The sequence below is a fragment of the Eubalaena glacialis genome, chromosome X (genome assembly GCF_028564815.1).
Source record: "Eubalaena glacialis isolate mEubGla1 chromosome X, mEubGla1.1.hap2.+ XY, whole genome shotgun sequence".
In the NCBI taxonomy this organism is placed as follows: Eukaryota; Metazoa; Chordata; class Mammalia; order Artiodactyla; family Balaenidae; genus Eubalaena; species Eubalaena glacialis.
Window position 1 is genome coordinate 38417631 of NC_083736.1, and position 24958 is coordinate 38442588.

At 36.9% G+C, this 24958-nt stretch overlaps 2 protein-coding genes across 9 annotated transcripts in view; one reads left to right on the forward strand and one right to left on the reverse strand.

The window, feature by feature from the left end:
* Window positions 1-24958, reverse strand: part of CASK (calcium/calmodulin dependent serine protein kinase) — a 414851-nt gene that overhangs the window by 143096 nt on the left and 246797 nt on the right. The gene's annotated exons all lie outside the window — the stretch shown is intronic.
* On the forward strand, window positions 3243-4370 carry GPR34 (G protein-coupled receptor 34). Its single transcript, XM_061179032.1, has one exon. It carries the CDS (start codon window positions 3246-3248, stop codon window positions 4368-4370), a length of 1125 nt encoding a protein of 374 aa, XP_061035015.1. The 5' UTR covers window positions 3243-3245.

The following is a 24958-nucleotide window of genomic DNA, read 5'->3' on the forward strand; positions in this document are numbered from 1 at the left end:
GTCATGGGTAACGATCATAACATCTTTATCTTTCATTAATACCTACCTCACAAAGTTATTATAAGGATTATGTAAATGAAATAATATAAATGTGCTTAACACACTGTCTGGTACACAGCAAATGCTAAATAAATATTAGTTACTGGTTCAGTCATCTAGCTCAAGGGTTCAATTCTGACTGCACACTAGAATCCCCTGAGGAGCTTTTAAAGGAAACCATTGCCTGGAGCCCATTCCAGACCAATTAAATCAGAAGATCTGGGGATGGAGCCAGGCATTGGTATCTTTAAAAAGCCCTCAAGAGGATTCTAATATGCAGCCAGGATTGAGAGCCACTGAGAGTCTCTTCTACAAAGTATCCAACTGTGGTAGTCTCAAAAAATCTTCCGTGGTAAAACCTTATTGCCTCCCCAAATAGATTGTTTCATTCTAAAAAAGCATTTCCTTAAAAGCAGGCAACATCTGTCTCTGCATTTTTACTCACTGGTCCTTCTTCTGCTTTCGGAAGACATACATCAGGAGGTGAAATCCTTTTCTCCATGGCCTTGAAAGTGTTCACATCTCCAGGTGCCTGTTTCCTTCCACTTGCTCCTCTGACATGATTTGGGCTCTTCCCCCCCACTGGCTCTGTGGCCTTTTTTAAGTGTGCTGCTGAGGATGAAACACTGTATTCCAGGTGGAACCCTACCAGCTTAGGACAGTACCAATTAGTAGTGACAATCTTCGTTTAAGACACTCCATAGGTATGAAGTCAACCAAAGACAGGTTAGTTTTTGCTGCAGCCACGTCACACTGCGGGCACAGCAACTGCAGTCAATTGCAATTGTGTTTCTGTTCATGTAGCTAAAGCCCTTCCTGTACTTGAATAGTTTATTTTAATATCCACATGTAGGACTTTACATACTTTTCTACTAAATTCCCTTTTTCATTCAACAGCATTTATTGTGCTAAACACTTGGTACACAGAGGCAAATAAAACAGACTTGTTTCCTAACCCTAATGGAGTTTAAAATATACCAATGGAGAAGAAAAAAAAAACAAAACAAAAACTCTGTGACCTTTAAAGTCATTTCAGCTGTCTGAGCTCTCAAAATCGTGTCACCTGTCATGCCTCAGCTCACTTTCATCAGTGGCTATGAGATGTTTCTACCTGAGCCTCAGCCAGTTCCCTATGTGACCACACAACACAGGTCCCTCTCCAGGGGCCCTTCTCCTCTTCCTGGTCATCTACATTGCATTATCAGCTCCATTTTTGGCAGCCTGCCATTCTTCCTGGATTGCCCTTTCCTTTTTAGAATTTCAGATCACCAGAAACATGCGTGCAAGTTTCTATAAGCTTTGTGAAATCTGTCTCCGTGCAGTTGAGACACACGACAGACTAGGCTCAGTCCTCTTGCCTCCCTCCCTCCGTTGTCCTCAGCTCTGGCGACAGGCTCTTACCAGGGATTACATAACTTCCTCTTCACCAGTCAGTTCCTCTACCAAGGATTCAAATTCCCCCCTTGACAAAATTTTAAACAAGAATTTCACACTCTACTAAAATGGTTTCTTCTTGATCAAATTACAGGTAGTTTTAAGAAAGGCTAAGTTCTTCCAAATGCTTTTCTCTGTGTATAATGTCAAATCAGGAAATTAATTATGGTAATTCAAATCCACTGTACAGCATTCAAAGTTTAAATGCACACTCCTGAAAAAATATTTACCGAGAGCAGAGTCTCTGTCATTTTCACCTTCGTTTTCCAAGCAGTACTTAGCCAAGTGTGAGATATTCACTAAAACAAAATTAATCAAAAGGTGTTCTATTTTTTTTCAAAGCTAACTGTCATTGAACACTTGTTATGTTCCAGGGTAAACATAACACTTGTTATGTTCCAGGTGTTATGTAAACATAACACTTGTTATGTTCCAGTTTTGTTGTTTGTAGAATGCATTTTTCCATTTCTACAAACAAAAAAACTAAGGCTTAGAAAAGATTAAGTTGTTGGCCGAAGGTCACAGAGTTAGTTAGGTCTGATTTTGATAACCTTGCCCTGAATGTCTTTATGACACCTGCTAAGAAGCTTCTGTAAAGAAATAGGGAAGTCACTCTAAGAAAGGAATGTGACAAGACCCCCTGGAATCCTCTCCTCACATCTTCTCTTTATGATGGCCTCTCACACTGAGCTCTTCACAGCAGCCAATGCCCAGCAAAGAGCCAGTAACAAATAGCACTGCTAACATTCTCTGCTGCCACAAACAAGTGGAATTCACACACTATTTTACAAACAGTCTCACATGACCTAGCCCAAGGAATATTTCAGCTGCAGTTACTTCCTTCCAAAATCTTGGATTACACATCCTCTTTCCCATCTACATTATCACTCTATGTTCTATGCTTCTAGGTCAAGGAGACTCTCCAAGGTGCCTAACTGGCGGCTGTCACCACCTGACTTGGTTTTGTTTGGCTACTTTGCTCTCCTGTGCAGTGTTACAAGCCTGCCTAATGAGGCAAGTGCTGTGCTCTATTGGTCTGTTACGGTAATTGCATGCCCCCGTAGGCAAGTGATTTTAATACCCTCAACTTGGTGTTAGGTTGAAAAGGAAGAAATTTAGGACCATTTCCCCAATTCCCACCATGGAATGACAGACTGCCACAGTTTATCTGTCACATACCATGTGGCAACACGTGTCGAAATGAATGAATGCCACCTATGAGGAAAAGAGTCAAGGCAGGAAGCTGGACAGGGGCCAGCAGTGGGCCCAGCTCACTCATGTCTGTAACTACCTTTAGGGAAACTGACACTCATCTTCGAAAAATATGAGCTGTCATTTCACCTCCATCTCTATTCCCATAAAAACTTCCCTAAGAAAAGGTGATTCCATAGTTCAGATATTTATTTTAATATAATAAATGAAACAAACCTTGAACATTTGTCATAGCATAGAAAAGGTTAGATCAGGACATTCCACAAGATTCTACTATATGTGCTGCTTGTTTTGTGATACCATAATGCTGCTACATATATTGTGTAGATATCCAAATGGTCCAAAGTAAGATAAAAGGAAAGCTTCCCACAATGTCTGAAAATAAATCATTTACTATTTGTGCTTTGAGCTAAAGTAATTGTTATTAAAATAACAAGTGACTCACTCAATGTTTGGCATTCTGTTGTAGGAGAAATCTGAAGACATAAAAGCTACAGTCAAGGAACATGTCATTTAGCACCTTCACTTTTTGATCCCTACAGAAGACAACGAGAAGTCAGATGGTAACAATGACGACAACTTCAGTCAGCAGCTGGCCTTGCTCCTCCCAGGGAGTGCACTTTATAACTAATCACAGCGTCCAATGGCCACACAACTTCTCAGGAGCATCAAATTTTACTGCCTGTTCCATGGACGAAAAATTACTCTCTAGTGTGTTAACAACATTCTACTCTGTTATTTTCATCGTGGGCCTCGTTGGAAACATAATTGCCCTCTATGTATTTCTGGGTATCCACCGCAAAAGAAATTCCATTCAGATTTACCTACTCAATGTGGCCATTGCAGACCTCTTACTTATCTTCTGCCTCCCTTTCCGAATAATGTATCACATTAACCAAAACAAGTGGACACTAGGTGTGATTCTTTGCAAGACTGTGGGAACACTATTTTATATGAACATGTACATTAGCATTATTTTGCTTGGATTCATCAGTTTGGATCGCTACATAAAAATTAATCGGTCTGTACAACAACGGAAGGCAATAACAACCAAACAGAGTATTTATGTTTGCTGTATAGTATGGATAATTGCTCTTGCTGGATTTTTAACTATGATTATTTTAACCCTTAAGAAAGGAGGTCATAATTCCACAATGTGTTTCCATTATAGAGATAAGCATAATGCAAAAGGAGAAGCAATTTTTAACTACATTCTTGTGGTAATGTTCTGGCTAATTTTCCTACTAATAATCCTTTCATATATTAAGATTGGCAAGAATCTATTGAGGATTTCTAAAAGGAGGTCAAAATTTCCTAATTCTGGCAAATATGCCACTACAGCCCGGAATTCCTTTATTGTGCTTATCATTTTTACTGTATGTTTTGTTCCCTATCATGGCTTCCGATTTGTCTATATTTCTTCACAGCTAAATATGTCGTCTTGCTATTGGAAGGAAATCGTTCACAAAACCAATGAGATCATGCTGGTTTTCTCATCTTTTAATAGCTGTTTAGATCCAGTCATGTATTTCCTGATGTCCAGTAACATTCGCAAAATAATGTGCCAACTTCTTTCCAGACGATTTCAAGGGGAAGCGAGCAGGAGTGAAAGCACTTCAGAATTTAAACCAGGATACTCCCTGCATGATACATTTGCTGCAGCTAAAATTCAGTCTACTTCTTAAAGCCCTTACGGTAAACATATTAAAAAGAATGATAAAATACAGCCTAATTCCTTGAAGAACAAAAAATTATGAAACAAAGCTCTAGCATTTACAAAGCTTAGATCCTCCCAAAGTTCCTTGCTTATTTGTGATATTTCATTTGCTTAATTATAAAATATTTTAAGTGCAAGCTTACACTCATCACTAGATTTTAAATCTGTATATAAAATCTTTTAGGCTAACACTGTTAACATAGATTATAAAATTAAATGAAATTTATGGTTTTAACCACAGAATAATTAAAGAAAATGTTATAGTTTCTCAGGTCACTAAAGTAGCTATTCAAAATCAAGTACCTAATACTAATTTAAAGTGTGCTTAAAAGTTAACTGATTTGAGGACCAACTTAAAATGTCAGAAAATATATGTTCATTGTCATTTAAAAAGCTTGTATAACTTGCCACTGTATTCACTTATGTCTAAACCTCTATTAACAGATGAAATAATAAAATTCTAATAAAAAATGAAATCACCCACTATCTATCACTGCTTAGTACAATAGGTGAGCTAAAATTCAATAGCCTAGCGACAGTACTTAAGACTGCACCTTACTTAAAACAGATTTATAAACAATTCAGCCATCTTGGACCATACACTTTGATAAAGCAAAATTGAAGACGTGTACACCCTATGATCCAGCAAGTCCACTACTAGGTATACATCTTACAGAACCACTCAAACATGTATACAAGAAAACATGTGTAAAGATGCTCAGTGACCTACTGCTCACAATACTAAACAAATGTAAACAACCTAAGTATGAGTATGCATTAGCAAAGGAATGGAGAAAAAACCTTCATCTGCATGCATCAACGTGGAGAATTGGCAAAAATAATGTTGAATAAAAAACAAAAACTGCAAAAGGGTATGGACCCTATGAAATCACTTATGTAAAATACAAAACCACATAAAACAATACCGTATTCTTTACAGATCTATACATATGCAATAAAAATATAAAACATACGTCATAATATACACAAACATATATACCCACTTAAGGTTAACGGTTACATCTGGAGAGATTTGAAGCAAACATGGCAAAATATTAATAATGTCTGTTAAACCTGTGTGGTAATACATGGGTATTTGTTATGTAACTTTTGGTATATATCTGAGTGTTTGAAATATTTCATAACAATAAAGAAAACCTGTAGGTTAGAATTAAAAGGAGCAAATTCTGAAATTTTCATGTGTGTTCAAAAATAACTAGAGAGTAAGCTCTAAGAGAAAGGGCCCTTATTCGTATTCTTTTTTTTAAAATTTATCTTATTGAAGTATAGTTGATTTACAATGTTGTGTTAATTTCTGCTGTACAGCAAAGTGATTCAGTTATACATATATACATATATATATATTCTTTTTCATATTCTTTTCCATTATGGTTTATCACAGGATATTGAATGTAGTTCCCTGTGCTATACAGTAGGACCTTGTTGTTTATCTATTCTATATATACTAGTTTGTATCTGCTAATCCCAAACTCCCAATCCAGCCCTCCCTCATCCCAAGGGCAACCCCCTTGGCAACTGCAAGTCTGTTCTCTATATCTGTCAGTCTGTTTCTGTATCGTAGATAAATTCATTTGTGTCATATTTTAGATTCCACATGCAAGTGATATTATATGGTATTTGTCTTTCCGTTTCTGACTTACTTCCCTTAGTATGATAATATCTAGGTCCATCCATGTTGCTGCAAATGGCATTATTTTATTCTTTTTTTATGGCTGAGTACTATTCCATTGTGTGTGTGTGTGTGTGTGTGTGTGTGTGTGTGTGTGTGTATACCACATCTTCTTTATCCATTCATCTGTCGATGGACATTTAGGTTGTTTCCATGTCTTGGCTATTGTGAATAGTGCTGCTATGAACACAGGGGTGCATGTATCTTTTTGAATTATAGTTTTCTCTGGATATATGCCCAGGAGTGGGATTGCTGGATCATATGGCAACTCTATCTTTAGTTTTTTGAGGAACCTCCATACTGTTTTCCATAGTGGCTGCCCCAATTTACATTCCCACCAACAGTGTAAGCGGGTTTCAAAAGGGCCCTCATTCATCACTGACTACCCAGAGCATAGTTGCATTGCCTGGCACGAAGAAGATCAATACATATTTGTTGAATAACTGAATGAACGAGTGAATGAATGGATGGATGAACGAGAAGGGAAGGAGGGAGGGAAGGGGTGCTTAACGAACTGAAAAAGTAGGTTATTTTGTTTTTTTCCTAGTCAATGTATCTAGATATAGCTGCAGAAAACGTCATACAATTGTAATCAGGAGATGTCATTAAGGCAACCATTCTCAAAAGTTTGGCCAGCATTGTTCTTTTTTTTTTTAACATCTTTATTGGAGTATTATTGCTTTACAATGGTGTGTTAGTTTTTGCTTTATAACAGTTTTTTGATTACACACAGAATCAGAATGCTGTTGACTTAATATGTAAAAGCCTGTTATGACAAACTGCAAGGATCCATTCTTAAGTTTCTGTCACAGAGTATGGGAATTTTTTTTTTTTATAGTCAGAATACTTCTTCAAACTTCAGGTAGGCCACTGACTGGGAAATCAATATTAAAGAGTATGAAGAATTTCGTTAGGGCTGAATTTATTTTAATGAGATTTGGACTATATACAGTTAGTGTTCAGTTAGTTGTATTTCAATAAGTGTACACAAATGGTTGAACAAACAATAGGTCAAAGCAGAATTATATTTAAAAAACAAGAAACATTTGAGAATAAAAATAGAAATTTGCAGAAAAATCAGAGGCTCAGAAAAAAGTAATAAATTTTATATTAATTACTCTGCTCTGACAATTGTTAACAAATACCAAACTGAAATTCAGTATTTCTGTTTGTATAATTTAAAAATATGACAATACTGATTTTCTCTCATGTTCTCAAAATTAAAATCTTTTTTACATTATTGGTAAACATTTTATATCCCTACATGTGTCTATTGTAAACATACAGTTTGAATGGTTAAATTACATTATTATTATTACTAGTAGTAGTTTTATGGAACATTAAAAGAAACACATATACACTCATAATTCTAGAAGCTTTCTCATTATTTATATTAAATGAGATGATCCCTATAAAGCCCTGCACAATGGCATTCTTAAAAAAGTAAAAAAGTACACTGAGTCAATTCTTGCTATAATATTTGTGATAAAATAAATTTTGTTAAAAGTCAACCTATCTATAAGCTCCTAACAGATTTTCTTTACCGACAGAAGTTTCACTAATAACATACCTTAGAGTAACCTGAATCCTGAGAATGTTTCTAAATTTTTAGAAAAATTTGCTAAACTTACCAAATTTAAGGCTATTTATTACATATAATCTTTTATTTCTTATTGAGCATTGGTGTACACAAGTAGGAAACACTGTCCCTACCTCCCCCAAGCCAAGATTTAGTTCTAGAAGCATACAGAAAAGGGAAATTCAGAAGTATATACATAGCCTCACCTTGCAAAAGATCTTGAGAACAGGTTTCTAAATAACATCTCACATATGCAAAACCAAACAAAGGCATAATTGACTGCCTGGTTGCGAGAGTAAGACCTAAATGCTGAGTTTTGCTGTTAGTTTTGGAAAAGTATTCTGTGCAGAGCTGGGTTTGATGGCAGTTGAATTTCTAAGATCAGGTCAATAGAAAAAGAAAATTCTGTTCTAGTACAGAAGGTTTTGTTTTCAACTTCTTTTCAAAATGGATTCTTCAGTCCTGCTGATATGAAAGTAGAACTAATATAATTACAGCTCTGTGAAGCAAAGCCTTACTGAAAAGTTATCCATAAGAGAAAAACAGCATGAAATAGAGTTCTCTCAACAGGCAGCCTGGATTTTGCAGAAACATGTTAACAGGCTAATTATTTTTTAGCCTTTTGAAGTATGAATGGAAACTTATTTTTACCAGATATTAAAATATATTCTTATCCTTCATTAAGGATAACACTGTGGAGCACATGCAAAGATAAACTTATCAATGGAACAGAATGCACAGCTCTACGCAGACCCTCAACGATACATGAGAAGATTATATGACAAATTAATCACTCTCAACAGGGTAGGAGCAGGAACAAATCAGAGGGCAACCTAGGATTCTGTTAGTCAAGATATGCTAGAAGCTTGCAAAGTGGGGTTCAGTGAATTTTTCTTTAAACATCTGTATTGGAGTATAATTGCTTTACAATGGTGTGTTAGTTTCTGCTGTTAAATGAATTTTTAAAAAGTTTTCTGAGTGACTCTGATACACTTTCCTCCTTCAAAGAGAATCACTGCAAATAAAGGAGACACCACAAAAAGCATCGGGGAAGGAAGAAATGAATTAATAAATAGTGCTGTGCTTATTTAAAATAAAAGCCAATTTATAGCCTCGCCTCATATCACACCAAAAAAAATTATAACTGGATCAAAGAGTTAAATGTAAATAATGAATGCATTAAAAGACTTAAAAATATGTGACTAACTCATCTGTGGAAGGGAAAAGAATTCCTATTAATAAAATAGAAATAAGCACAGGGAAAGATGCATAGATTTGACTTTTAAAAGTAGACTATTTTTTGGTCAAAAACCATAAACAAAAATAAAAGCAAAAGCACAAAGTGAGAAAAATATTCACAACAGATATGACATTTACTGGAGAGTTTTTTATGTCAGGCACCAACGGACACCATAAACTTCTAAAGAAACTTGTATTTTTGATCAGAAGAAAGCATTTGAATCTCAGAATATAATCTGAACTATGACAACTCGAATGAGATAGAAACTCTCACGATGGATGATGCAGTGTCCTTTTTCGTAGCTACATGGCCAAGTTGAGAACACATTCCTATAAGTGGCTGCTATAGTGCCTCAGTTCAGTCCGGTTTTCAAATTAAGACGTGGAGGACTGCTTGCGTGGTGGTAACAATAGACTCAGAGCTAAAATGGAAGTGCTAGGTTTGTCCTAAACTTCTATTTTGCCTCTTATTTCCCCCCTTCAAGTTTACATGCAACGGAATGGGAAGCAAAGTAAAATATATTTATGTACCTTTTACTGTGCTGGGTGCTCGCAATGCATTTACTCCTATCATTTACTCCTCATTGCATCGTGATTGAAGTATTTTCTGTATTTTACATATGAGGGGATGCAAGTTGGTAGACTTTTATTCCACAGGCATTGTCTCTGCTAAGACACTGCTTTTCGTTTTCATTTCATTCTGCCCAAGCACAATGGTAATTACTGAGATGTCTTTTGTTTTTTAAAAAAACCATAAATGGGTATTAATATGTATTTAGGGCAAAAAATTCTGCTTATTACTCATCAAAATTGTGTGATGTCAAAAGACCAAAATCTTAAAGAACTAGTTTTCTAGCTATCACACATTTGTACACTCTGTGAAAGCTCTGCCTGAAACATGGACAATAAAGCAGTACAAAAGCATACAGGTTGAATAGAAGGAGAAAAAAGAAAGAAATCAAATTAGAGCATCTCACCCTTATTAATTTTGCTTCTAGCCCAGGAAATGCATAAAGAACCATCATAAGATGAGCTTTGGAAAAGGTTTCTAATTGTGGTTTGGATACAGGTATTGATGATGCATAGAATCTCTTTTTGTGTTAGTAAGCCATGCAAGTTATTCCAGGAGCAACAGTTAACTGTTACAGTTATACTCTGGTTTGGTAATTCCACATATAATCATTTTTTAGGTATAAAATATTTCAAACATACAAAAAAGTGAAAATACAACATAACAGGCAGCTAAGCACCCATCACCCAAATTGTGCAGATGTTAATGTTTTGGCCCTATTTGCTTAACTGTTCTCTTGTACCTATACATAATCCAAGAAGACATACTAAAGCTCATCCAGAGGTAGCCTCTTGCCTAAAGTTAGTGTATATCATTTTGATGTACATGTTTATACTATTATAACATTCGTAAGTGGCATGAATAACAATGTGCATTAGTTTTTGTTTTTAAAATTTAACAAATAGTATCTCACTAATACATCCTTTTGTAACTTTTTTCACTCAAATTATGTTTGTGTTGATAGATTCATTCATTTTAACAGATGCATAGTGTTTTACTGTGAGAATAAACAACAGTTCAATTCTCCATTTCTCCTAACAATGGGCCTTTAGGTGGTTTCCACTTTTTCACTATTAGAAACCACGCTCAAGCGAAGTCTCCTGTGTGCACGTGTGGAATTTTTCTATGGCTGACACTTAGAAGTAGAAATGCTTGGTTGTAAAGGGTATAAACATCTTCAGTTTATTTCAGTTGTGACAAACTGCTCTCCAAAGTGATTTTACCAATTTATACACCTATCCCACCACTAGTAAGATAAGAGTTCCTCTACCCACTTCCTCACCAGTACTTGGTTTTATCAGATTTACTAACTTTTGCCAATCTGGGAGGTGTGAAATGGCATCTCCCTGTGGTTTTAATTTGTGCCTCCCTGACTGCCAGTGAAATGGAGCAGCATCACCTCATGTTTCTTTTTTGCCCATTCATGTTTCTTCTTGGGTGAATCATCTATTCATATCTACACCATTTCCCCTTTTCCCTTTAATGAGTTGCTTTTGTTCTTTTTTTTTCTTTCAAATTGTTGAAATAATTCTTTATATATTATGTATACTAATCTTTTGTTCTTTATATGGGTTGCAAATAACTTCTACCAGTATGGGACTTGTCTTTTACTTTGCTTATGGTTTCTTTTGCCAGACACCATAAGGAAAGGAAGACGTTTTCTAATCAATAAATCTAGATGAACCCTGGCCTTCTGAAATATATACACCCCTCAAGGACCAAGCTAAAGAATTTGCAGATGAAATTATCTTATAATTAGACAGCTTGGCATTTCAGTCAGAAATAGTATAGTACATAGGAGTGCAAACGAGGTGTCCCCTGAGAACAAAAATGTTTTCTCAGACTTAACCTACAAAATTCAAACATCTAAGTATTACAGATATGCAAACGATTTTAAAGGGATAGAAAGTCTCCTAGACCAGGAGCTGACCTGTTAAGTGTATCAACATATTTAAAGAAAGAATTGGCCATTCACTAGCAGGTAAGTGAGGGAAACTTGTTAGAAAAAGGGGGGTGGAGACTAGGAAGATGTTGGTATTGCCCACCCAGACAGAGTCCAGGGGAACAGTCTTAACCAATGGACCAAGAGTATTACCATCCCACTGGTAAAGCCATGGGGAGGATTATGGTGGCGCTGCATCCAATAGGTCTTCTTAGCCTACTGACATTAAACATTAAATAATGAACTGAGAGGCAGCATAATGGACAGGTTAATAGGGCAGCTGCTGCAACCAGACTGCCTGAGTTCAATTTCTGGCTCCACCACTTACTATGTAACTTTGTACAAGCTCTCTTTCCTCTACTGAGAAAACAAAAATAATAGGAACACCTAACTCATAGTGTTATGGAGACTAAACGAGTGAATAAATGTTCTTGGCCATTAGGAAACATTCAATATATGTTACTGAAATACTCAAATGCCAAAGGAAAGACAGGGGAAATATATAAAATGGAATGGTCAGAAGCTGAAGATACACACCAGAACTAGGAAGATACACAGTGGAAGCTGACCTGGACCAAATGAGGTGGGGAAAGCACTCATAAAGGGTAATTTAACTTTAGCTTTCACTAATAACAGCAACGTCCAGGACAGGAGCTACAGCAGACCCATGCTGTCAGAACCATACTCTGAAACTTGAGCAAGTAGAAGAGGAGAGGATGCCAGAAGAGGGACAGTCTGAAAGAATGGGATTACTTAGCCTTAAAGCAGACTAAAAGAAAGGCATTAGAGCAAAAATATGTGCGTGCGTGCGTGCGTGTGTGTGTGTGTGTGTGTGTGTGTAGCCTCAGAGAGCAAGCAGAAAGAGGACCAGTGAAGGATGGGAGTTGCAAGCAGCATGTTTCACCAGACTGTAGAAGAGGCTTTTCTAACAATTGCAGATCTCAAATGGAATAGAAAGCCAGTGAGTTATTTGCTAGTAGAACTATTTCAATATAGTATGGATCCTCAGCAGGCTGGAAAGGCAGCAAAGCATTTCGAGCATTTAATAAAGTTTGGATTAGATGTTCTTTAGATCCCTTTAACAGAAGTTTTGGGTTTTACAGAACATTCAATACCTTAATAATGAGTGGCAACCAGGGGCCTCCTGTGATCTTGTTGCCCCATCATGTTGTGCCCATACAGTCATGCCCTCAGGGCTATTCAGATGTGTGCGGCTGGGGGGCAGAGGAAGGAGGCTGCTTGCTGTATGGTCAATGGTCCCCAAGCAGTTTCCCAGAATCTTCTTTTGTAGCAGATTTGTCCCATGTCCCTTGCTCAGCACATCACAGGCATTCATTAATATTTACTGCTACAGAGACTGTTTAAACTCTATCTAAAATAAGTTGATGGATTCTGGGAGTTTTGTGACATTTGTTATGTTAGGTGCTCATTTCTTTGCTTTCTTACTGATCCTTGGCTTTGTTATGCATAATCAGAGCGGTCAAACAGGTTACTGCATTGCATCCTGAAGCGGGGTCAAGGCACCTTCACTGTAAAACTGGCTCAATAGTATAAACTCAGGTGGGAATGGTAATCCCTCTGATGTGTGATATTTTCAAATTTTATCCAATGGCAAACTTCTGGACTAAAAAATCTTAATGCCTTCCTTTTTTACTGCTGGCAATACTGTTACAGGCCCTTTCCTGTTATACACATTTCCTTTCTATGTTTCCTGCCTCTTCTCATGTTCTATCACCTACCAAGATCTTCAGTACTGCCCCTCTATTTTTTTTTCCTTTCCTGTACTCAGCAGCACCTCTTTCTCTTCCCCAGTTCAGTTTTATCTCTTTATTTTCTGACTTTCTCTTTTAATTGCCTTTCTCGCAATTTAGTGTCCTCTTATGTGTTCCCTGATTTGTCAGAAGCAGAAATGCTTCATTATTTGGGTGGAAATTTCGTTTGTACTCAAAAGAAAAACAGTTTCCGCTATATTAAAAACAACTTTCAGCTGGTTGCAAAGGGAACTGATGAGGTTTGCATGCATGTTCATATTCAGTTCCCCTTTGTGGCCAGTGAGACTTGAAAAACACTGGAACACACAGGGTCAGCTCTTGTGCGGACTGATTATAGAGTTCCAAATATATGTGGCAAGTAGTGAGAGGTGTCAGCTAAATAAGTAACTGATGGTCTCATGCTCTGATAGTTAGCATTTGTGATCCTGCAAATAACTAAACCTCCAGTAATAAGTATAACCTAGCATGGTGGGGGGAAAAGCTACTAAAGGGGCAAGCTAGACTAAGCATCCCTCTGTATCCTTTTAGGCTCTAGTATTGGAGATCTCAATTAATTATCCAGTTCTTAGGATCAGATAAGCAGAAACAGACTTTTCTTCTAGTTTTACTGAAAAGCTAGATTAGTTCTGGAAATAGAAAAGGGCTATTTACAGAGGATAAAAAGTACAAAGGAAACAGCATGGATTCCTGATACTTTCAGTACACCTTTTAATACAAGAAATAATCAAAAGAAAATGACAGCTCCAAGACTGAACTGAGGCACAGTGGGTATCCCTTTGCAAAGTAAACTTAACTTTTCTTTTTGGATGTTATCCAAGAAGCAATGGACTCTGAGGTACACATACTATATTAATCCCAAAGGAAGAGCCAATGTACTGTGCTTTGAGGAAAAAAATATAAAAATCTAGTTAGAACACTGCTGTTGCAAGCACAGTAAAGAAAATGTGGTAGATTAAAATTCTCTGCAGCGGGACTTCCCTGATGGCTCAGTGGTTAAGAATCCACCTGCCAATGCAGCGGACACGGGTTCGAGCCCTGGTCCGGGAAGATCCCACATGCCACGGAGCAACTAAGCCCGTGCGCCACAACTACTGAGCCTGCACTCTACAGCCCGGGCTCCGCCAACAAGAGAGCAACGAGACACCACCGCAATGGGAAGCCCGCGCACCGCAACGAAGAATAGCCCCCGCTAGCTGCAACTAGAGAAAGCCCACGCGCAGCAAAGAAGACCCAACGCAGCCAAAAATAAATAAATTAAATGAATAAATTAAAAAAAAATAAATTCTCTGCAGCTCTTCCCATCCAGAATTGGAGTCTTTGCCCACCTCTTGAATCTGAGCAAGTATCGTGACTTGCTTTGACCAATAAAACGTGGTGGACATTGTATGGCATCTAAGCAAGGCCTTAAGAGGCCTTGCAGCTTCCAGTTTTGTGCTCCTGGAACCCCAAGACCATCACGGTGTAAATAAACCCAGGATGAAATATCACATGGAGATACTCAGCCCGCACAACCATCTCAGCTGAGGCTCCAGACATGAGAGAGACCATCATGGACCATCCAGCCTCAGCTGAGCTGCCAGATAACTAAGAAGCTGCATGAATGACTCCAGGAGAGACTGACAGTAGAACTGCCTGGCTGAGCCCAGAACAAATTGCAGGATTGAGAACGAACAAATGGTTGTTGTCATAAGCCACCAAGTCTGGCGGTGGTTTGGCATGCAGCAATAGGTAAATGATGCATATAAAATTAAATTTAAAATATGTGTACCATTAATTTCTAAAAAGGTGACAACAAATATAGTAAGTAATTTCATTAACAAAAAAGACAATGCCTCTGTTTTGCTTAAAAGCTGTGTGTGTGTGTCTCTGTGTGTGTGTGTGTGTGTGTATCTGGGTGTGAAAGAGAGAGGGAGAGATATTTATTTTCCAAACCACTGCAGAGTGGAGAGTGGCAGGGTTATTGAAGATTTAGTAACGAACCATGAGTTGTCAGAGATAACAAGCATATGCTGCATGATGAGGCAACTGGTTAGGTGGTATCTTAACAGGAGGGGATCTATGTAGTTTAAGTTGACAGGAAGAAGTGACTACAGTGGAGGGTAAAGGTGATTTCTCCTATGCTTTCTTCATTAGGTAAAATACACTTTAAATTACACTTGTTGATAAACATGACATGTCGTTTACATTACAAGCCTTTTAGTATTATTTGACTATTAAAAACTATGTCCATGAATTGCTATGATTAAAAAAAAAAGTTAAGAAAAACTAAAGATATGAGAAAAACTTTCGCATACTAAAATGTCAGACTTTCTTTTTACCGCTAGGATAATTGTAGTTCTGAATGATTTTACAAAGGTGACTCTTGTGATAATCACTAGTACAAAACAAAACGAAATCTCCAAAGGACATAGCCTATTAAAGGCAGATGAGTGTCAATGGGTTTTCAGCTTAAGGACAGAAATCCATTGTCCATACAATTATTTTTATTCTATCACGTTTAAAGTGTTTTTCAGCTACTAAGATAAAGAATCATTTTGTTAGAGCTTAAAAAAACTAAACTTTTAAATTGTTCTAAGTTTCTAGCTGGAAAATAGTGCAAGGCGGGCAGTTTATGCTTCAGCCTTTAACAGCAAAAGAGGTTTAACTAGGGCTGGTAATAGATTGCCCTCTGCTGGTCAAAGCGTCGCCAAAGAAATGATTCTCTACAGACTTTTTCTGTGTTAAAATGTAACTGTGGTTTCTTCTTTCCAATTTTCTCTACCAGTTACTTCTGGCAATATGGAACTCCAGAGAACTTATATTTCCTGGCTTCAATATTTTATTTGTAGGTTTATTAAAACAATAGATTTTAGGCTGGCTTTTTGATGGAGGAGGAAGAAGAGACCACATGGTAATATTAGAAACTATACCATATATAGTACAATTTGAGAAATATCTAATAAGACACCAACACTTGTTTAGAGTGATACCTTAAAATGACTACTTCAAGTCTAATATATCTCTGTCAAAACATTATAAAGACACAAGCACCAATATAAGCAATGATTCAGGCAAGGACCATCAATGAATGCTAAAATCCACTGGGTGAAAGCGGAAAAAATATATTCAGAGAGTCTCAAAATATGACCATCAGATTGCTGCCAACTCTCCATTGTACTAGTACTTTTCCCCTCTGTAACTGATAAGTAATTAATAAATTTCCAGATTGAAAACTGATACATTTTTGGTCACCAGGGACACTTGGTCACCTTTATCTAAAACAATAATCCAGATTCTGGTAGTAGCTAAGAATATGGGATCTGAAGTCACACTACCTGGGTTCAAATATAGGCCCTACAATACACCAGTTACATAACCATCAACAAGTTATTTATCCTAAATGGACCTAAATCTTCTGATCTAGAAAATGATAGTAATAATAGTAGCCATCTGAGAGATATCTTAATTAAATATCTTAACAATTAAGTGAATATATATAAAAGTACTTCAGTGGCTGTCATTTATTATTATTATACATTTTCTAAAAGTGGTTCTCAGGAAAGCTTGTTACTTCAATACTTGGGGTTCTTAATAAGAGAAAATAAATATAGATACTAATAGGTACAGGATGTAAGACCTCAGATACCCAACTCTTCCTCATCCTCCTTTGACATCTCTTTTTTTTCCCCTTGAATAAAGATAGTGACATGGAGCAGGAGATTTAACCTCAAGACAATTTTATCTAGAAATTCCAAAGAAGTGATTGGTAATAAAATGTCCAGGAAATGGTCTTGAGAAGAAAGGGGCAGTGGTGAGGTTTCTGGGCACTGATATATGATGTCTTTTTAACTCCCTAAATCTCATTGCAAGTCATAATCCAAGGTGTATGTATGTGTTTTGTACCTGTGGCAATACAATGGCCTAAATTATTTTTAGAATTCTATAATCAAATGCTTCATTTTCAGAAATTTTAATCTACTTTTGGCTTTTCAAAGAACCTGAAAAAAAAGGTAGGTTCTGAAGCATGATATGAACCAAACTTGACTGACTCAAAGATGTTGAAATTCAAAATTTGACTGTCCTCAAAAATATCTTTGCCTCATCTAATCCAATGCTAAAGTTTCCCTTTCCCTAAACCTGCTAATTTCCCATCTGTTTTCCAACTGCCACTTCTGAGGTCATTCCAATTCTAATGACTGTCACCATGTTTCTATGGTGTGCATTTCTAGAAGAAAATGTCTATCCAGTGCATTCAAGCTGATATGGAAAGACAAAAGCCAAAGGTGAAGTATAGTGAAACTCTGATTGGAGGGTCCATTTAGTCATTAGACCTTTCTTACAAAGCTAATCACTTTTCTGTGCTATTATAAATTTACAAACTTTGGACTGTAATTTCTGCCGTCTTTTAATAGTTCTTGAGGAAAATACTCCCATGGTTTGCTGAGAAACCAGCTCGTAGCAGCAAGTAGAGGATCTTCACACCCTGATTAAGGGTGGGACAGCCATGATTATAGCTGCTAGTGGTAGACAGCGAGGGCCCGAGCACAGTGCAACTGGAGACAAAGACAGGGCTGTGGCCAGACACCACATCCTGAAGAGAGCAGGGGGGGGCTCAGAGAACCTTGAACAAACCACAGCTTTGAGTAACAGGTCTCTGCTTCACTCCTCCTAAAGGTAACTACTGGCTCGGGTGTGCAATGAACTGGATAAAGGCTTCCACTGCACCCCAACCCCAACTCCCCCTTGAAGAAATAATTATCTTTTGAATGTGAAGTTCTAATGTGGACTACATAAGGCATGTCTTCTCTTCCTGCACACCAGCCTCCCAACGCTCTGAACTTCTGATGGGTCAGATAGAGTGCTTAAAAGGCCAACTGTCGCCATTTTAGAAGACACTAGCTTGGGTAGCCCAAAATAACTGTCTAGTTGAAGCACAATGGTTCAGGTATGACTGAGCTGTCCTGTGCCTTCTGGGTTCTGGCTCCGAGGCAAGTTGAAAAGGGACCCTATCCTAACCCCAGTAATCCGTCAGGAAAGCTCTCATGCACCCCTGCTGAATACAGCTCACCATGGATTGTCAAAGTAAATTATAGCATGCCCGCCCTTTGAACCTCAAACATCTAAAAAGCAGGAAACTTCGTACAAGGCAGGACTTACCCTCTGGGGAACTACTCTAACACCTCAAGGAGTAAATCATAAGGGTCAGAGCAGAACACTTAGGAAGCCAGTATTTGGCAATGATATAGGAAGTAATTAGAATGGTTAGGCAAGAGCATTTAGACTTGGAAACAGAAGCAGAACTGTGAAGAGGAGAAGCATGGGAAAGATGAATGAGAACCAAAGAAAACTGTAGGTGACCTAAATGAGAAAAGTCCAAGGGGCCACTTTTACACAGAACTTGCAATTCTTGAAATTTCTGCCTGACAAGTTGTATTTCTGTTAATCTTGTATCCTCTGACATTTACACCTTTTACCAATTGCAATAATACTTCCCAGTATGTTAGGAAAATATAAATAAAAATTTCCTTATATTTCAATTAGGGAACTCAAAATCACTTAAATCATAAAGAATTTATACTGACATTGATGGGATAAAAATTAGCTTACTGAAGTCCAAAGTTTTCAAAGAAAGAAAAAAATTGGGCTTGAGTTCTTCCAGTCAATTCTGCTACTTAGAGTCTAGAAACCCTGTCTGAATGAAATTAAAAGTATTCAAAACTTGATTCCAGTTTACTTACCATAAGGTACCCTTATTGACTCTAGAGAAAAACCAGTAATTTCTGCTAAGGTAGAGGGTGAGGTTGGAAAAAAACCAAACATGTGCCTTGAAGTTAATTTACTAGTTGTGTCACCTTGGGCATGCTATTTAACATCTTTGAGACTCAATTTCCTCATGTGTAAAACGGGGCTACCACCACCCATCGCTAGGGCTCTTATATGTAAAATGTTCTGCCTGGTACTGGCAGAGGATTGTTGCTCACCATGCATTCTCTTCTCTTTCCTTTCGGTTCCTCTGGACTGTAAGAACCACTCTGATTTAGTTTTCTCCCTTTCTAATTCATAGAGCACTTAAAGTCTGTACCACACATCACATATTAATCTGAATCTTGGCTTGCTTCTGGAACCGCTCTTGAATTTCCAGAGACCCTAAATTAGCTTGTGGTTGATATACTTCTGTGACCTCCACATGCCACTAGAAACACAGTAGGAACTCCAATAAATATTTGTGAATTGCACTGTTTAAGAAAACTACAGAGCACTAAAAAAAAAATCAAAATAGAGGAAGAAATGGTGAAAATTACACCTATCCAGGCATTCTTGCCCGATAAATTATCAGTCATCTGACCATCGTTTTGCGCAGTACTTCTGACTCCTCTTTGGTTCAATGGTTGATTGACATCTGTGGTAGCCAGCTTCCAAGATGGCTCCCAATGACCATCACCTCCTGATATTTATCCCTCCCACACTGAATCACTGCTGGCTTTGGGTGACCAACAGAATACTGCAGAAGTGACAGTGTTGACTTTAGAGGCTAGATCAAAAACAGGCATTGCAACTATGGCCTTGTTCTTTTTAATCGCTTGCTCTGTGAGGACAGATGGCTGCATGACCTTGGGCAACTTATGCAACTTTTCTGAGGTTCACTTTTCCTCACCTTTAAAATGAAGATATTTATTTCATAGTATTTACTTAACAGGGTATTGTGAAGATTGAATAAGACACGCATATAAAGCACATAACAGGATGCCTGGCACATAATAGGCTTTCATTAAATGTGGCTAATACTGGTGTGGTGGTGGTAGTGGTGGTGGTAGAAGCTGCAGTAGCAGCAATTGATTGGCTGTGAGATGTGAAGGAAAGAGAAGAATCAAGGATGGTTCTTAGGTTTTTGGCTTGAATAACTGAAGAAGTGATGGTGTCATCTACTGACTTTGGGGACAATAGAAGATAAGTTGTGGAGAGTAAGGACATTCTTTTTTTTTTGGACCGAAGGTACTTAAGCCTCAAACAGGTAATACTAAAATTATCTTTCAATCACTTATAAACAGGATTCCTTTTCCATTCTTTCTTCTCTAAATTATTTTGAAGTGTTTTTTTGTTCTAAATAATTCCTTCCTGGAACATGAAAAATTGTTGAAGTAAAAATGATAGGAATTCCAGAGGTCAAATTACTCTGCAATCAATGGCCATGTACCCCTGGATAAGTCACTGTTCTTAATTAAATGATGGCAAGCACTGCAAATGCAAAGATGAATAACAGCAGAACAAAATCCAGACACTCAGGTAGTCCTCACTTTTGTTTTACAGAGAAGTATTAGCAAACATTAGGAAGGATTTATGCAATCAACAAGAAATAAGATAAGCATCAGGGGTTATGAGAACTGGCAAAGTACGTTTATTAATTTTAAATGAAGATTTACTGATAACTAAAGTGCTCGAGCTTGATGAAATTAGATTTCTGTTCCCATTCTCAGACTCCCACTGGTTTAACTACCCAAGGAAGGGTAATGTGTGATGCAGGTCTGGCTCCTCAGCTGTACACACTTAGCTTTCATTTAGTTAATAGTTCATAGACTGATCAAACAACACTATACATAAAATTGGTTTCACAATTCTTTATATTGTAATATAACTATTGATTTTATTTGAGGCATATTTGGTCTTCGGATTCTGGCACTTTCCAGGACTCCCCAAATTCATTATGAAATGCTCCAAACAATGTACTACTTTGAAGCTGAATGGAGGTAGCACAGGACAATTTGAAGTAGAATAAGTTAGTTCATTAGTTAACCAAGATGAGACCCAAACCCCTGAATGTACTGCTCTGGGCCTCACTTCTTTATCCCCCAGCTCTATATTTGATTTCAGTAACCTGCTACAAGTAAGAAAACTTTGCATTTAGTTTCCCTTTATTCGTGATAAAGCTGAATTGCAAATAAGCCATCCACAAACGATTTTACAGACAAGTTTGTACCAATATTTTATTGGGTTACTATGGAGTGGTTCCCTCTACCACTGTATTGTACAAAACTAACTAGTCGTGGGGATTAAACCTTTGAACTTAACTTCTGCCAAGCATGCTAATGAAGTTAAATGAGGTGTAACCGGTTCATGAAATAATCAAAAGGAAGCACAGTATATATACTGTCCACTAATTTCCTCCCAGTATAGAGAAATGAGTTTGGTTTTTTTTTTTTTTGAGAAGGTAGTTGCTACATTTACCGTAACTATTGAATTTCTTCAATACTCTGTTTAATTTCCTTTTCTTCCCACTGCAGTTCGTGTCACGCAAGAATCTATTCATGCTGACTAAAACTGAAAGATAATGGAAGAGTGATGATCAGAGAATTTAAAATCTGAAATTTAGCATCACCACCCTGAACAACAGAGCCTTGGTTGGCATAAACTACTCATACAGGTAAGACTGATCACTTTTAACTTAAAAGTTAACTCTATAAAAACTCTAACAGGACTAAAATGTTTAAGTTTTGAAAACTGATCATTAAGAAAGGTCAGCATATTAATTATATAGATAATCGTTAGTAACTGAAGTTAGAATTGTAGACTTCTTTCATTTGTCAAATTAGCAGAGGCACAATGTGTTACAGGAGTGATTCAAGACAAGACATTCTGCTGAGGGGAATGCAGACTTGTACACATTTTCTAGAGAGCAATTCTGTATATATAACATGATTGTTATTTGATTTCTTAAGCTTTAGAGTATTTTCTAAATTTTAGAAAATAATTATCTAGCAGTTTTATAATCAAACTTTACTTTTAAAGGAGAGGTACACAGTAGATACAAATTTGATGTTTGGGAAGCTAAAGATGGTCAACTAGTTGTCATTTGTTATAGTGAAGGTTCCTATAGAGTTTCGATGTCATCTGTCTGATAAAGCTAGCCTCTGTGAAAGTCTTTTTACCCCTCTTCTGTTCTGAAGCATTTGCTAGTAGAAAAGCAAGGCAATGGTAATGAATAATATGAGATAACAGATGCTCTATGTGGTGGTCTAGTTTAAAAAAAAAAAAAGGAATACTATCCATTAATACAGAAGCACCACCTTTATAGATTTTAGTACATAATGCATTATCTACACAAGGCAGGGGCTAGTGTTTTTCTTTAACATCATCATAAAAGGAAGCTCCATTCCTTATGTAATACAAAAATTTACTTTGATCAGATAATTTTTTCTTAAGAAATAAACTGGCTAATTTCACTCTCTGACCGATTTTTTTTTTAAACATCTTTATTGGAGTATAATTGCTTTACATTGCTGTGTTAGTTTCTGCTGTATAACAAAGTGAATCAGCTATATGTACACATATATCCCCATACCTCCTCCCTCTTGCATCTCCCTCCCACCCTCCCTATCCCCCCAACTAGATGGACACAAAGCACCGAGCTGATCTCCCTGTGCTATGCGGCTGCTTCCCACTATCTATCTATTTTACATTTGGTAGTGTATATATGTCCATGCCACTCTCTCACTGCGTCCCTGATTGCTCTTTTCATGGGCAAGGTTAGTCCATTAATATTTATTTTGATGATTTCTATAATCTTGCTTTTTAAAAATATTCATTCCATATTTTAATTGATTTTTTTTCTTCATTTTTGTTCCATCTCCCCACCCCCCAGTAAATTAGAATTTCAGCACTCTATTCCTATTTTTTAGGTGGTTACCTTGAAATTTTGTCATGCATATTTAACTCGACATATACTAAAGTGAAACAGTATGTTAATCCCACTCCCAAAGAATACAAAGACACTGGATCATCAAGTTAGATCCCAGTCTTCACTTGCATATTATTCTTGTCCAGCACTTTCGTTCTGTCCTGTTTTAAATCCACAAATTTGAAATTACTCTTAAAATACGTGATCATTTTTGTTTGGATTTACATAAATGTTTACGATTTTATTTGCTCATCATTCCTTTTTGCATTGCAGACCATCCTTTGGGGAGCATTTTTCTTTCTTCCTAAACTACGTCCTTTAAAGTTCCTTTAGTGATAGTTAGTCTCTTGTTGATAACCTCCCTCAGGTGGTGTTTATCTGTAAACATTTCATTTCAGCCTCAATCTTTTTTTTTTTTGAACATCTTTATAGGAGTATAATTGCTTTACAATGTTGTGTTAGTTTGTGCTGTATAACAAAGTGAATCAGCTATATGTATACATATATCCCCATATCCCCTCCCTCTTGTGTCTCCCTCCCACCCTCCCTATCCCACCCCTCTAGGTGGTCACAAAGCACCGAGCTGATCTCCCCGTGCGATGCAGCTGCTTCCCACTAGCTATCTATTTTACATTTGGTAGTGTATATATGTCAATGATACTCTCTCACTTCGTCCCAGATTAACCCTCCCCCTCCCTGTGTCCTCAAGTCCATTATCTACCTCTGTGTCTTTATTCCTGTCCTGCCCCTAGGTTCTTCAGAACCTTTTTTTTTTTTTTATCTGACTGATTTTTAAATCAATTCCAATTTGCCAGGCTGTACTGGATTCAGATACAAACTCACTCTGAAGCATATCGACCGTTTTCTAAATAAAAATCGCAAAGCAACAAAATAAAATGATAAAGACACTGGTAGACATTAAGGGTCTTAGTACTTGAACCTAGAGATACTCAAGCTTTCAAGCCTTTGGGTGAAGATTGGTTTAAAAAGTTATTTCAAAATTATAATGGTATATTTTGGGAAAAATCTCTATTTCTATAATCTAAGATGCAGAAAACATAATCATGATTCTGAAGAGGGGTAGAGAGTAAAATATTCCTGAGGGGCTGGGGGCATACAAGAATCTCAGAAGGCGGTGGGTAGTAAAAAGTTTTGTGTTTATCAAAAGAGAGAATGAGAAGAAAAAGATGGAGAATCCCTATTCTAGATTATAAAAGAGTGGAGAATGTGGTACTTAGAAAGGTATGGTGAAAAATACAGAGAAATGAAGCACATTCTGAATAGAGCTCATGATTTTTATTTGACCAGAATCCAAAAAGTTTTCTTACTTCCACCTGAAAGTAAAGGCATGAGAAAAATAAGAATGAAAAGGAGTTTGTATATATACCTTTTGAAGCAAGAAATATTTAAAAGTAAGACATTAAAAAAGCAAAATCACACCTGCATTTATACTGTGATTAAAATATCTTCTAAAAAAAAACTTCTCTGAAAAACCAAGATACTAAATTACACACAAAGACACATGAGGGTGCTCTAACCAACAAGCAGTAGCAACTATAGTTTTGACACAGAATCTTAAACTAGATTTTTATTGAAGTATGATAGATTAGCATTAAATATTTGAAACAAGAAATTACTGATGCCATTTGGTAAGGACCCTGGGATTCTGGTGTCTATCCTTGGTCACTACACTTTCCTTCTGTTCAATTCAGGATCTTGCCTGAGTGCTTATGTAGAATTAAGTTTACTTCTGAAATATGAAAAGTGACTTTTCTAATAGTATTAGACTATAGAGAAGTTCTTTAGCCATGAAAAGACACCATTTTGAAAAGTATTTATGTACAATTAACGTGGTAATTAAAAATCGGTCTTCTATTAACATGGCCACAAAATACTTTTGCAACACTTTCCTTTGGCTAGTATGTGCCTTAAAATTTTTTAAATCACCCTTCTAGGCTAAAAATCAATTGTCATTTACAAATTGCCTTAAAATCTAATATAAGAATTATAAATTTCTCTAGTATAAAATAATAAATCTCAGGCATTTAACTATTTCTATCAAATTTTGTTTTTTAGACAAAGGCACCATCCACAATAATCAACTTTCTTTT